The sequence below is a fragment of the Aquarana catesbeiana genome, linkage group LG02, assembly GCF_042186555.1.
Source record: "Aquarana catesbeiana isolate 2022-GZ linkage group LG02, ASM4218655v1, whole genome shotgun sequence".
Taxonomy (NCBI): Eukaryota; Metazoa; Chordata; class Amphibia; order Anura; family Ranidae; genus Aquarana; species Aquarana catesbeiana.
Window position 1 is genome coordinate 300902310 of NC_133325.1, and position 15049 is coordinate 300917358.

A 15049-nucleotide genomic window follows, 5' to 3' on the forward strand; every position below is an offset into this window, starting at 1 on the left:
TACAATACTAAACAAAAATCAACTAAAACATACATCGTGAGTTAGTTCATTTTAAGGAGCCTTTAGTGAAACTGATAGATAAGCATTTAGAACTTTTAGAAAATATCTGAAGTACAGTATCAATTAATTGATTTAAAAGTTACATTATAGTATACAGTACAAAACAATTTCAGCACATCTGACCTTGTGTCCAGTATGCACACAGAAGAATGCTAAAAAACGATACCTTTAGGTCTCCTCAAAGCTGAACTCTGGGCACAAGTGCACTAATTTAATTATAGTTCTCAACAGCCAAAAAGGTTATAAATCAATTTTCTGTGCAACAAATGCCTTTGTAAGCCCATATATTACCTTGTTGTAGTGACATTATACATAGTTACATAGTTAGTAAGGTTGAATAAAGACACCTGTCCATCCAGTTCAACCTGAGTGAGTGTCTACAATCATCCCTATTTTTTTTTATTTAAGGTACCCATATAGCGCCACCAATTCACACAGCACTCCACACATACATCGTACACCCACATCGGTCCCTACCCTCAAGGAGCCCACAATCCAAGGTCCCCAACTCACATTCATATACTAGGGCCAATTTTGAACAGAAGCCAATTAACCTACCAGCATGTCTTTAGAGTGTGGGAGGAAACCGGAGTACCCGGAGGAAACCCACGCAGGCACAGGGAGAACTTGCAAACTCCAGGCAGGTAGCGTCGTGGTTGGGATTCGAACCAGCAACCCTTTTTACTGCTAGGCGAGAGTGCTACCCACTACACCACTGTGCTGCCCTAACATCATCACTAGTTGCACATAAGTTGTGCAGACAGCAGAGATTTCCTCTCACTTCTTGTGTCCTCAGAACAGGAAGTGAATGGATATGTCTCCAATGTAACACATACATCAAAAAATACATTTGCAGGGTCTTAATTGTTGCCTACTCTATCTATACAAAACTAAGGTTTGACAATACACTTTAACTCAGAAAGTCCCATTTACTTTTATCAATTCTATCAATTATTTAATCCACTGCACCTATATTTAATAGAGCTCCTCACATGTATAGAGAGTGTGCCTGCTTCCAGTCTCTCTCTCTCTCTGCTGTACTGTAATACCTTGGTTTGGGAGCATACTTCGTTCCAGAAGCATGCTTGTAAACCAAAGCACTCTTATATAAAAGCATATTTTCCCATAAGAAATAATGGAAAGTCAGAGAATTCGTCCACAACCATTTATTCATATAAAAATGATCAAAATATGAGCAAAATGCTTATATTAATACCACACAGTACTGTAGTAGGAATACTGTACTGTACCTCTGTGTTGAAAAAAAAAAAGAAGAATCACAGTTTTAATGTAAAAAAAAAAAAAAAAAAGAATTACACTCACAATGTTAAGGAGTCTGGAGCTCATCCATGTAAAGCCACTGTGTATATTACAGTAAAGCTGCTGGTGTACAGTATACAGCGCTATATGTCACCAAAGGCTCTGGGGCAATGGTGGCTCCCAGCACTTCCTGGAGAACTCGGAGACACTCGGGAACTGTTGATATCACTTCGGGGTGCTCCGAACGCACGTTACAAACACCCCACCCAGCTGGGAGAGTCTCTGGATGTCTCTGACAGCTTTACTGTACATATACACAGCGGCTTTACATGGGTGAACACCATGGATGAACACTCCTTAACATTGTGAGTGTAATTCTTTTGTTTTTACAGTAAAACTACTGCTCGTATATAAAGACAGCGCTCGTATATCAAGACAAAATTTTTTTTTTAAATGTTGCTCGTCTTTCAAAACGCACGTATACCGTGTTACCCGTAAACCAAGGTATTACTGTACCACCAATCACATTTAAACTTCCAATGCAGGTTTCCAACTGATTTGTAGCTCTGAATTCTTAGTACTGACTCTTTTTTATGCAAGGGACAGTGAGAAGCCTATAGTAGGTGTGTTTCGAAAAACTGAGTACAGCCTCTCCTGCATTACCAACAGGCAAATAAAAGCTGTGCTGAAATCAAAAGATCACCAACTACATACTACAGTAAAGGCCTGAAGGAAAAACTGAACCCCTGGGCAGGCAGGCTGATTCCCTGCTAAAATTTCAAGGCTAAATTTTTGATTTGACAGTTTGTACAGCTTTACATGTAAAAACAGAGGGGCGATTAAATAAGCATTTCTGACACTTTTTCTGGTATTATAGCCACATTAGAAAGCCTATGCCCAATTAATGAAAGCTGTGTATCAGTTTTCTTGCTATTTCTAGAAAGTGTGACAAATTCAGGCAGCTGTTATATATGACACTGTTACATTCTGCCACTATGGCTGCAACAAATTAATTAAGAAATACTGACATTGGTGATAAAAAAATGTTAAGGTAAATAAGAGCCTTTCCATGTTAAAGTAAATTGTGTTGTACATGTAAGTATTGCTTTGCAAACAAAATTTTGTCTGGGAAAATACTGTTGTGTGGACTGAAGACAGATATCTATGGAGTGCCTACAACACTCTATAAAGTCCACAGGTAGTGTCATGGTGAATAACAAAACTACTGTTCTATATTTATGATACCCCTACCACTGTATATATACACAAAGATAACCCGAGTAAATACAAAATGCAGTTTTTAAATGATGGTTTCATTTATTAAGGCAAAAAAGCTGTCCAAACCTGCCTGGCTTTATGTGAAAAAGTAATTGCCCCCTAAACCTAATAACTGGTTGTGCCACCCTTGGCGGCAACAACTGCAATCAAGTGTTTGGGATAACTGCCAATGAATCTTTTTCACATTGCTGCGGAGCAATTTGGGCCCACTCTTCTTTGCAAAATTGTTTTAATTCAGCCACATTGGAGGGTTTTTCAGCATGAACGGTCTGTGTAAGGTCATGATATAGCATCTCAATTGGATTTAAGTCCAGGCTTTTGACTAGGCCACTCCAAAACTAAAATTTTGCTTTGTTTGAACCATTTGGAGGTGGACTTGCTGTTGTGTTTCTGATCATTGTCCTGCTGCATAACCCAAGTGCACTTGAGCTTGAGGTCATGAACTGATGACCGGACATTCTCCTTTAGGATTTTCTGGTAGAAGCTCAGAATTCATGGTTCCATCAATTATGGTAAGCTGTCCAGGTCCTGAAGCTGCAAAGCAGCCCCAGACCATCACGTTACCACCACGTCTGACTCTTGGTATGATGTTCTTGTTATGAAATGCTGTATTAGTTTTATGCCAGATATAACGGGAAGCATACCTTCCAAAAAGTAAAATTTTTGTCTCATCAGTCCACAGAATATTTGCCTAAAACTCTTGGGGATAATCAAGATGTTTTTTGGTAAATGTGAGATAAGCCCCTGTGTTCTTTTTGGTCAGCAGTGGCTTTGGCCTTGGAACTTTCCCATGGATGCCACATTTGCCCAGTCTCTATCTTATTGTTGAATCATGAACACTGATTATTCCAGAGGCAAGTGAGGCCTGCAGTTCTTTAGATGTTGTTCTGGGTTCTTTTATGACCTCCTGGATGAGTCGTCGTCATGCTCTTTGTAGGCCAGCCACTCCTGGGAAGGTTCACCACTGGTCCAAGTTATCTCCATTTGTGGATAATGGCTCTCCCCGTGGTTCACTGGAGTTCCAAAGCCTTAGAAATGGCTTTAAAACCCTTCCTAGACCAATACATGTACACTTCTTTGTTTCTAATCTGTTCTTTATTTTTTTTAGATTGTGGCATGATGTGTAGCTTTTTGTGCTCTGTTAGCGTGCTTCACTTTGTCAGACAGCTTCTATTTATTTGATTTCTTGATTCAACACCTGGGTGTGGCAAGTAAAATTTAACTCAGCTTGTCAAAAAATTGTGGTTAATCACAGTTCATTCATGATTTAGCATGGGAGTTGGCAATTACTTTTTCACATAGGGGCAGGCAGATTTGAACAGCTTTTTTCCCTTAATAGATGAAATAATATTTTCAAAACTGCAACTTGGACTTACTCAGGTTATCTTATATTTAAATAAAAATTAGTTTGATGATCTGAATCATTTAAGTGTGAGAAATATGCATAAAAAATAAAAAATCAGGAACGGGGCAAATACATTTTCACAGCACTGTGTATATACAGTTAGGTCCATATATATTTGGACACAGGCACAATCTTAGTTTTTTCAGGTACCGTATTTATCGGCGTATAACACGCGCCGGCGTATAACACGCACCCCAAGTTTAGGAGGGAATTTTAAGGAAGAAAAACTTTTAGGAGTAAAGTTTAAGGAAGAAAAACTTACATTAAAATGCCCATCAATGCAGCGTTATCGGTGTCCATCTGCAGCCTTGTCAGTGTCAGTGCAGCCTTGCTCCAGTGTCTATTGCAGCCTTGTCAGTGCAGCTTTGCCCCAGTGCAGAATTGTCAGTGCAGCCTTGTCAGTGCAGCTTTGCCCCAGTGTCCATTGCAGCCTTGTCAGTGCAGCTTTGCCCCAGTGCAGCCTTGTCAGTGCAGCCTTGTCAGTGCAGCCATGTCAGTGCAGCCTTGCCCCAGTGCAGCTTTGCCCCAGTGCAGCTTTGCCCCAGTGCAGCTTTGCCCCAGTGCAGCCTTGTGTGATCGCCGCCGACATACACAGCCATGTGTAAATTCAAATATAGCGCCGAGACTGCAGGGACTCGGCGGAGCCGAGATACACATACCCGAGAGTCCTCGGCTTTTCTCGGCGCCGCTTACAGTCCCGCCCAATGATGGACATCACACAGGTCCAATGGCGGGACTGGGCAGGACTGTAAGCGGCGCCGAGAAAAGCCGAGGACTCTCGGGTATGTGTATTTTCGGCTCCGCCGAGTCCCTGCAGTCTCGGCGCCATATTTGAATTTACACACGGCTGTGTATGTCGGCGGCGATCGCGGCAATCGCTCCGATCACACAAAATTGGCGGGGATCGGCCTATAACACGCACCCACGATTTTCCCCTGATTTTCAGGGGAAAAAAGTGTGTGTTATATGCCTATAAATACGGTATTTACCAAAACATATTCAAGCTATAGTTATATCATGGACATGGACTTAAAGTGCACACTGCCGGGTTTAATTTTAGGGTATGTACATCCAAATCGAAGGAAGGGTTTAGAAATTACAGCTCTCAAGATTATCCATCCCCCTTTTTCAAGGGACCAAAAGTAATTGGACAATTGAATCAAAAGCTGTTTCATGGCCAGGTGTGAACTACTCCTTTGTTATTTCTTCATCAATTAAGCAGGTAAAAGGTCTGGAGTTGACTCTAAGTGTGGTATTTGCATTTGGAATATTGCTGTGAACCTACATAATGCGTTCAAAGGAGCTGTCCATGCAAGTGAAACAGGCCATTGTAAGGTTTCAAAAACTAAACAAATCCATCAGAAAGATTGCAGAAACATTAAGAGTGGCCAAATTAACAGTTTGGTACATTCTGAGGAAAGAAAAAAGCACTGGTGAGCTCAGCAACATAAAAAGGCCTGGATGTCCACAGAAGACAACAGTGGTGGATAATCGCAGGATCCTCTCCATGGTAAAGAAAAACCCATTCACAACATCCAGACAAGTGAAGGACACTCTCCAGGAGGTGGGTGTATCATTGTCAAAGTCTACAATTAAGAGAAGACTTCATGTGAGCAAATACAGAGGGTTCACCACAAAGTGCAAACCATTAATAAGCATGAAGAATAGAAAAGCCAGATTAGACTTTGCCAAAAAACATCTAAAAAAGGCAGATCAGTTCTGGAAAAGCATTCTTCGGATGGATGAAACTAAGATTAATCTGTACAAGAATGATGGGAAGAAAAAAAAGTGTGGAAAAGGCTTGGAACAGCTCATGATCCAAAGCACACAATGTCATCTGTAAAACATGGTGGAGGCATTGTGATGGCATGGGCATGCATGGCTTCCAGTGCCACTGGGTCATTGGTGTTTATTGAGGATGTGACAGAAGACAGAAGTAGTCGGATGACTTCTGCAGTGTTTAGAGATATACTGTCAGCCCAGATTCAGCCAAATGCAGCAAAGTTGATTGGTCGGTGCTTCACAGTACAGATGGATGGACAATGATTCAAAACAATAGAAATGTAGTGAATGGGGTGAATGGCGCTACCTAAAAATAATACTGTTACAACGTGAGTACGGGTATGTGTGTGTGGCCTTACAGTAGTGTACAACCTCTTAATACACAAAATAAAAATATATATAAAATAAACACTATACGTGATAGTGACACATCTAGCTCAAAAATAATACTAAAAATGCATATATAACCCACTAAGCAATAGCATGCTACAGGTTCTCTGGTGATTTCCTGGTGCTTATGTAACCGTATTAAGGAGAGAGAACCTTTTAAGTAATGAGCCACATTCATAAAAGTATCACCTTATATGTATCCAAGTATAAGTAGAAACCACAACAAAAGTGAAAATGCAGTGAAAAATAAGACCGCAATGAGCGGACACACTATAATTCCGTGACTCTGCTTACATGGCATATACAAGTAAAGTTCATATATAAACGTGCAAATAATAGTCCATATACTGTGCATATATTCTTCTTCAAATAATGTGACATAAAACACAAATGGTGACTTGGGTGCTCCCAATATCTTCTGGTGACTCTGTGCTCCCCCTCCAGGGTCCCCACTCACCGAATCCACTCACCCCTACAGGGGCAATGCGCATATAGGTGCAACCACTGCAATTACTCCCCCATAGTTGTTGCGATATCAAGGATAGACTTATGCCTTCAGGTAGATTTAGTATAATCTGTAGTTGGTTCCTCAGTGTAGTAAATCATTGTAAATGTATTTAAAAAACATCAACGAAAAAAATATATATAAAAATATATATAAAAACACTTGATGCAAAATAATATAAGGATTATTAATGAAAAGTCCCAAACAAGGCTTGTATAACTAACCAGAAGGTCGTCCACCAAACTATATGTGTAGTGTGGACGGCTGCTAATGGAGATCAAGCCTTAAAATTGCAAAACAAGCGCTAGGACACATAGTGGAGACAGCAGCATCGCACTGCGTTCCATCTGCGTTCCACTTGCTCATAAAAACAGGAAATAACGTAGCATGCGTGGTGCCGTCGTACGCGTTTCGTCATAGACGCCCTCAGCGACGGTGCCAGCACGCCACGCACCACGTCATTAAATGGAAGACTCTTCCATTTAAGCCTTGTGGACTTTTCTTTAATAATCCTTATATTATTTTGCATCAAGTGTTTTTATATATATTTTTTATATATATTTTTTCCTTGATGTTTTTTAAATAAATTTACAATGATTTACTACACTATGGGAGTCCACATCTCTTTCCTTCTATGAGGAACCAACTACAGATTATACTACAATCTACCTGAAGACAGAAGTCTATCCTTGATATCGCAACAACTATGGGGGAGTAATTGCAGTGGTTGCACCTATATGTGCATTGCCCCTGTAGGGGTGAGTGGATTCGGTGAGTGGGGACCCTGGAGGGGGAGCACAGAGTCAGCAGAAGATATTGAGAGCACCCAAGTCACCATTTGTGTTTTATGTCACATTATTTGAAGAAGAATATATGCACAGTATATGGACTATTATTTGCACGTTTACATATGAACTTTACTTGTATATGCCACATAAGCAGAGTCACGGAATTATAGTGTGTCCGCTCATTGCGGTCTTATTTTTCATGGCATTTTCACTTTTGTTGTGGTTTCTACTTATACTTGGATACACATAAGGCGATACTTTTATGAATGTGGCTCATTACTTAAAAGGTTCTCTCTCCTTAATACGGTTACATAAGCACCAGGAAACTACCAGAGAACCTGTAGCATGCTATTGCTTAGTGGGTTATATATGCATTTTTAGTATTATTTTTGAGCTAGATGTGTCACTATCACGTATAGTGTTTATTTTATAAATATAATATATATAAATATTTTTATTTTGTGTATTAAGAGGTTGTACACTACTGTAAGGCCACACACACATACTCACGTTGTAACAGTATTATTTTTAGGTAGCGCCAATCACCCCATTCACTACATTTCTCTTGCCTGGAGACCCCTTAGGGGAGCTCTATTAGGGGTGGCTGCAGACCTATTGGGTATCCTAAGCGCAGTCACATATTATTCGTTATATCAATGATTCAAAACACACTGCAAAAGCAACCCAGGAGCTTTTGAAGGAAAAGAAGTGGAATATTCTGCAATGGCCGAACCAATCACCTGATCTCAACCCAATTGAGCATGCATTTCACTTGCTGAAGGCAAAACTAAAGGCAGAAAGACCCACAAACAAATAACAACTGAAGATAGCTGCAGTTAGAGCCTGGCAAAGCATCAGAAAGGAGGAAACCATGGGTTCCAGACTTCAGGCAGTCATTGCCAGTAAGGCCCCATTCACACTAGCGCGTTTTTTGATGCATTTTGCATTTTGCAGAAATGCAAGGGAATTTTTTAACATGGGTTCCTATGGAACATGTTCACATCAATGCTTTTTTGTATCTCAGCGTTTTTGGAAAGGGTCGGGGACTTTTTTGCATGCAAAAAGCAGCGTTTTGCATGTAATGGTTTTCAATGGACAAGCATCAAAAACGCAAGTGCTGCGTTTTTGCAGCGTTTTTGATGCGTTTTTGCCGTTTTTTTTTTTTTTTTTTTTAATTTTTTTTTTTTTTTGTAATTTTTTTTTAAGACTGTAAAAAAAAATGAAAAAAAAAAAAAAAAAAAAAAAAAAACGCAAAACGCAAATCGCGGCAAAAACGCCGCAAAAACGCGGCAAAAACGCGGCTCAAAAACGTGGCAAGCATGAAAAAAAAACCTCCAAAAACGCTCAAAAGCAACATGCATAGGTGTGAATCGAGCCTAAGGCCTGGTTCACACCTGTGCATTTTTAGTGCATTTTCAGTTTTGCAGAAACACACTACAGTCCATTTAACATGGTTTCCTATGGATGTAGTTCACATCTGTGCAATTTATGTAAAGGGCCAGGTTTTTTTTTCTGGTTCCATAGGCTTCAATGGTTTAAAGATGCACCTGCAATATGCAAACTGCAACCTGCACAAATGTGAATCAGGCCTAAAGGATTCTTAACAATATATAAAAAATTAACATTTTATTTATGATTATAATCATTTGTCCAATTACATTTGAGCCCCTGAAAATGGGGGAATGTGTATAAAAATGGTTGTAGTTCCTAAAATTGTACTTGATATTTATGTTCAACCCCTTGAATTAAAGCTGAAAGTCTGCACTTCAAATTCAATTGGATTGTTTCATTTTAATTTTATTCTGGTGGCATACAGAACCAAAAGTATGAAAATTGTGCCTGTGTCCAAATATATATGGACCTAACTGTATATGTATATATACACAGTATCTCACAAAAGTGAGTACACCCCTCACATTTTTGTAAATATTTTATTATATTTTTTCATGTGACAACACTGAAGAAATGACACTTTGCTACAATGTAAAGTAGTGAGTGTAGAGCTTGTATAACAGTGTAAATTTGCTGTCCCCTCAAAATAACTCATAAAAGCCATTAATGTCGAAACTGCTGGCAACAAAAGTGAGTACACCCCTAAGTGAAAATTTTCAAATTGGGCCCAGTGTCTCAATATTTTGTGTGGCCACCATTATTTTCCAGCACTGCCTTAACCCTCTTGGGCATGGAGTTCACCAGAGCTTCACAGGTTGCCACTGGAGTCCTCTTCCACTCCTCCATGATATCATCACGGAGCTGGTGGATGTTAGAGACCTTGCGCTCCTCCACCTTCCTTTGAGGATACCCCACAGATGCTCAATAGTGTTTAGGTCTGGAGACATGCTTGGCCAGTCCATCACCTTTACCTTTAGCTTCTTTAGCAAGGCAGTGGTCCTCTTGGAGGTGTGTTTGGGGTCGTCATGTTGGAATACTGCCCTGCGGCACAGTCTCCGAAGGGAGGGGATCATGCTCTGCTTCAGTATGTCACAGTACATTTTGGCATTCATGGTTCCCTCAATGAACTGTAGCTCCCAGTGCCAGCAACACTCATGCAGCCCCAGACCATGACACTCCCACCACCATGCTTGAATGTAGGTAAGACACACTTGCTTTGTACTCCTCACCTGGTTGCCGCCACACACGCTTGACACCATCTGAACCAAATACGTTTATCTTGGTTTCATCAGACAACAGGACATGGTTCCAGTAATCCATGTCCTTAGTCTTCTTGTCTTCAGCAAACTGTTTGCGGGCTTTCTTGTGCATCATCTTTAGAAGAGGCTTCCTTCTGGGACAACAGCCATGCAGACCAATATGATGCAGTGTGCGGCTTATGATCTGAGCACTGACAGGCTGACCCCCCCCTTCTTCAACCTCTGCAGCAATGCTGGCAGCACTCATACTTCTATTTCCCAAAGACAACCTCTGCATATGACACTGAGCATGTGCACTTCTTTGGTCGATCATGGCAAGGCCTGTTCTGAGTGGAACCTGTCCTGTTAAACCGCTGTATGGTCTTGGCCACCGTGCTGCAGCTCAGTTTCAGGGTCTTGCAATCTTCTTATAGCTTAGGCCATCTTTATGTAGAATTCTTTTTTTTTTAGATCCTCAGAGAGTTCTTTGCAATGAGGTCCCATGTTGAACTTCCAGTGAACAGTATGATAGAGTGAGAGCGATAACACCAAATTTAACACACCTGCTCCCCATTCACACCTGAGACCTTGTCACATGACACCAGGGAGGGAAAGTGGCTACTTGGGCCCAATTTGTACATTTTCACTTAGGGGTGTACTCACTTTTGTTGCCAGCGGTTTAAACATTAATGGCTGTGTGTCGAGCTATTTTGAGGGGACAGAAAATTTACACTGTTATACAAACTGTACACTTACTACTATGTTACATTGTAGCAAAGTGTAGCAAAGTGTCATTTCTTCAGTGTTGTCACATGAAAAGATATAATAAAATATTATATATACACGCACACACACACACACAGTATATATACTTATGTATCTGTTTAATAGCAGCAACAGTGTATGTAAATACAGTGGGGCAAAAAAGTATTTAGTCAGCCACCAATTGTGCAACTTCTCCCACTTAAAAAGGAGAGAGGCCTGTAATTGTCATCATAGGTATACCTCAACTATGAGAGACAAAATGTGGAAACAAATCCAGACAATCACATTGTCTGATTTTTGAAAGAATTTATCTGCAAATTATGATGGAAAATAAGTATTTGGTCACCTACAAACATGCAAGATTTCTGGCTCTCACAGACCTGTATCTTCTTCTTTAAGAGGCTCCTCTGTCCTCCACTCATTACCTGTATTAATGGCACCTGTTTGAACTTGTTATCAGTATAAAAGACACCTGGCCACAACCTCAAACAGTCACACCCCAAACTCCACTATGGTGAAGACCAAAGAGCTGTCGACGGACACCAGAAACAAAGTTGTAGACTTGCACCAGGCTGGGAAGACTGAATCTGCAATAGGCAAGCAGCTTGGTGTGAAGAAATTAACTGTGGGAGCAACAATTAGAAAATGGAAGACATACAAGACCACTGATAATCTCCCTCGATCTGGGGCTCCACGTAAGATCTCACCCCGTGGGGTCAAATTGATCACAAGCACAGTGAGCAAATATCCCAGAACCACACGGGGAGACCTAGTGGATGACCTGCAGAGAGCTGGGACCAACGTAACAAAAACTACCATCAGTAACACACTACGCCGCCAGGGACTCAGATCCTGCAGTGCCAGACGTGTCCCCCTGCTTAAGCCAGCACATGTCCGGGCCCATCTGAGGTTTGCTAGAGAGCATTTGGATGATCCAGAAGAGGATTGGGAGACTGTCATATGGTCAGATGAAACCAAAATAGAACTGTTTGGTAGAAACACAACTCGTCGCGTTTGGAGGAGAGAGAATGCTGAGTTGCAACCAAAGAACACCATACCTACTGTGAAGCATGGGGGTGGCAACATCATGCTTTGGGGCTGTTTCTCTGCAAAGGGAACAGGACGACTGATCCGTGTACATTAAAGAATGAATGGTGCCATGTATCGTGGGATTTTGAGTGCAAACCTCCTCCCATCAGCAAGGGCATTGAAGATGAAACGTGGCTGGGTCTTTCAGCATGATAATGATCCCAAACACACCGCCCGGGCAACGAAGGAGTAGCTTCATAAGAAGCATTTCAAGGTCCTGGAAAGGCCTAGCCCGTCTCCAGATCTCAACCCCATAGAAAACCTTTGGAGGGAGTTGAAAGTCCGTGTTGCCCAGCGACAGCCCCAAAACATCACTGCTCTAGAAGAGATCTGCATGGAGGAATGGGCCAACATACCAGCAACAGTGTGTGACAACCTTGTGAAGACTTACAGAAAACGTTTGACCTCTGTCATTGCCAACAAAGGTTATATAACAAAGTATTGAGATGAACTTTTGATATTGACCAAATACTTATTTTCCACCATAATTTGCAAATAAATTCTTTCAAAAATCAGACAATGTGATTGCCTGGATTTGTTTCCACATTTTGTCTCTCATAGTTGAGGTATACCTATGACGACAATTACAGGCCTCTCTCATCTTTTTAAGTGGGAGAACTTGCACAATTGGTGGCTGACTAAATACAGTTTTGCCCCACTGTACATAAAACATTATTTAACCCATTCCTGCACTCCCCAGGATCCCTTTAAATAAATAATGGTCACATGATCGGAAGCCAGTCCCCCCAGCTACAGATCTCAAACTGTAACCCAGAATGAAAGCTGTCTGCGACAGCTCGGTCTTTGTGCTGAAAGTATTCAGTGAGTGTGCGCTCTCAGCACATAAACAATGGCTGCCCAGCGGTGTATATAGTATGTGCGGCATGTGGGCGTGAAAGCTCACCCTTTTGTCGCCATACATATGTGTCGGGCAGTCATAAAGGGGCTAAAACACAACAGTAAAAAATAACAGAAAGATTATTTTAAAAAAAACTATGAAAAACAGAAATTGTATAAGCCATTTAACCCAAACTAACCTTGAGTTAATATAGCACTACTAAAACTTGCCCTGTAACTTACCTCCTGCAGAATATCATCCAGCATTTGGTTGAAATTGTCAAAGAGATGGTCAATCAGTTGTCTTTTGGAAAGGCTGACCACACTAAGGATTGCTAGGTTCTCTTTACTCAGGCTGCTGTATGTCTTAGAACAGACTTCAAGCACCCCTGCATCTGAATGATTAACAGCTATGTGTTCCATGTGCTTTAACAAAGCCTCCAAATTCTGTAAAACAATTTGTTGTTATGAGATATTCATTTATTTAGGAATTTATCTTTACACATCAGTGAACTTAAAGTTATTTGAGGTACAAAAATGTGCAATACAAGTATAATGACTTTCCACACCGTTTTCCATTTCAGCAGTGTCACACCTAGCCCAGCTTCAAGATCTACAAATTAGTACAGGTTCTAAGAATCTGAATATTTAAAGTGGTTGAGCACTAAGAGCACTAAGTGTCATTTCTGTCCGCTGCTTCGTTCCTCTGCTATCAGCATGAATCACTTCTGACAAGTTTTTCTGTCACCAAGAGAAAAATGGTAACAGAGGAGGGATCTCCAGCTGAGGGGTGTGTCTCTTTCCTCCAATCAGCTCTCAGAGCTCTCCTCAATGAGCTTTGCGGAGTGTAATTTCAGCTCTCCGTCCCTTTTTTTCTGAACCCTCAGACAAGCTTTAGAATAACAGTTTTTTGAACAGATGTAGAGAAGAGAAGACTGCAGATAGACAAGTAGAAGTTATGTAGGAGGATGTGTTTAATCTCTGAGGTCAGTTACTTCACTGTGTAAGGGTTTACAACCACTTGCGGACCATCCCCACAATCGTTATACCTCGGCTGTTTGAAGAGGTATACCATTGTTATGGCAGCAGATAGCTGCCATAACCCCCGTATCCTCTTCTTCAGCAGGCGGTCCGCTTTCAGATAAAAGTGGTCTCTACGGCGGATTCGCCGCAAGATCACTTTTATCTGCGGCGGGAGAAGGGCCCCCCTCCCACCGCGCTCCGGTGCCCTCCGCCACTTACCGGAGCCATTGGCAGCGGCGGAGGCGATGGGATCCTCTCACGTCAGTGGCATGGAGATGATTGACGGAAAGATGGCCCCCACCCATTCGCAAATTCACCACAAGATGACTTTTATCTGTGCCGGGAGAGGGGGGCAACCCTTCCGCCGCACTCCGGTGGTCTCCACTGCTTACCGGAGCCGCCAATAGTGGTGGAGACAATTGGGTCCTCTCTCGTGTTTGGCTGGCTGCCAAGTGAGGGGAAGATGGCCCCCACTTGGCTCCATAGCATTGACTGGCGGAAGCAACGTCAAACGTCACTTCCGCCCAATGCTCTTAAAGGAGAATTTTTTTTTTTATTGCATTTTAGTGTAAATATGAGATCTGATGTCTTTTTGACCCCAGAGCTCATATTTAAGAGGTCCTGTCATGCTTTTTTTCTATTACAAGGGATGTTTACATTCCTTGTAATGGGAATAAAAGTGACCCAATTTTTTTTTTTTAAAAGGCAAGTGTCAAAATAAAAAATAAAAAGTAAAATAAATAAGAAAAAAAAGTAACGTGCCCCGTCCTGACGAGCTTGCGCGCAGAAGCGAACGCATACGTGAGTAGCGCCCGCATATGAAAACAGTATTCAAACCGGCATTTAAATGTTTAAACATTGCCTATGGAGATTTTAAGGGCAAAAGTTTGTCGCCATTCCACGAGTGGGCGCAACTTTGAAGCATGACATGTTGGGTATCAATTTACTCGGCGTAACATTATCTTTTACAATATAAAAAAAAAATTGGGCTAACTTTACAGTTGTCTTATTTTTTTAATTAAAAAAAGTGTATTTTTTCCAAAAAAGTGCACCTATAAGACCGCTGCGCAAATACAGTGTGACAGACAGTGTGACTGCCATTTTATTCTCTAGGGTGTTAGAAAAAATATATTTATAATGTTTGGGGGTTCTAAGTAATTTTCTAGCAAAAAAAAAAAAAAAGATTTTATCTTGTAAATACCGAGTCTGAAAAATAGGCCCGTCCTTAAGTGGTTAA

General features: G+C 41.1%; 1 protein-coding gene across 4 annotated transcripts in view; it reads right to left on the reverse strand.

Annotated features, from left to right (window-relative positions):
- Positions 1-15049, reverse strand: part of LOC141127799 (cohesin subunit SA-2-like) — a 139873-nt gene that overhangs the window by 35798 nt on the left and 89026 nt on the right. For all 4 annotated transcript variants that reach the window (XM_073614584.1, XM_073614587.1, XM_073614586.1 and 1 more), the window contains exon 20: positions 13033-13236. In XM_073614584.1, coding sequence (XP_073470685.1) covers positions 13033-13236 — 204 coding nt within the window. The remainder of the gene's footprint in view (positions 1-13032; positions 13237-15049) is intronic.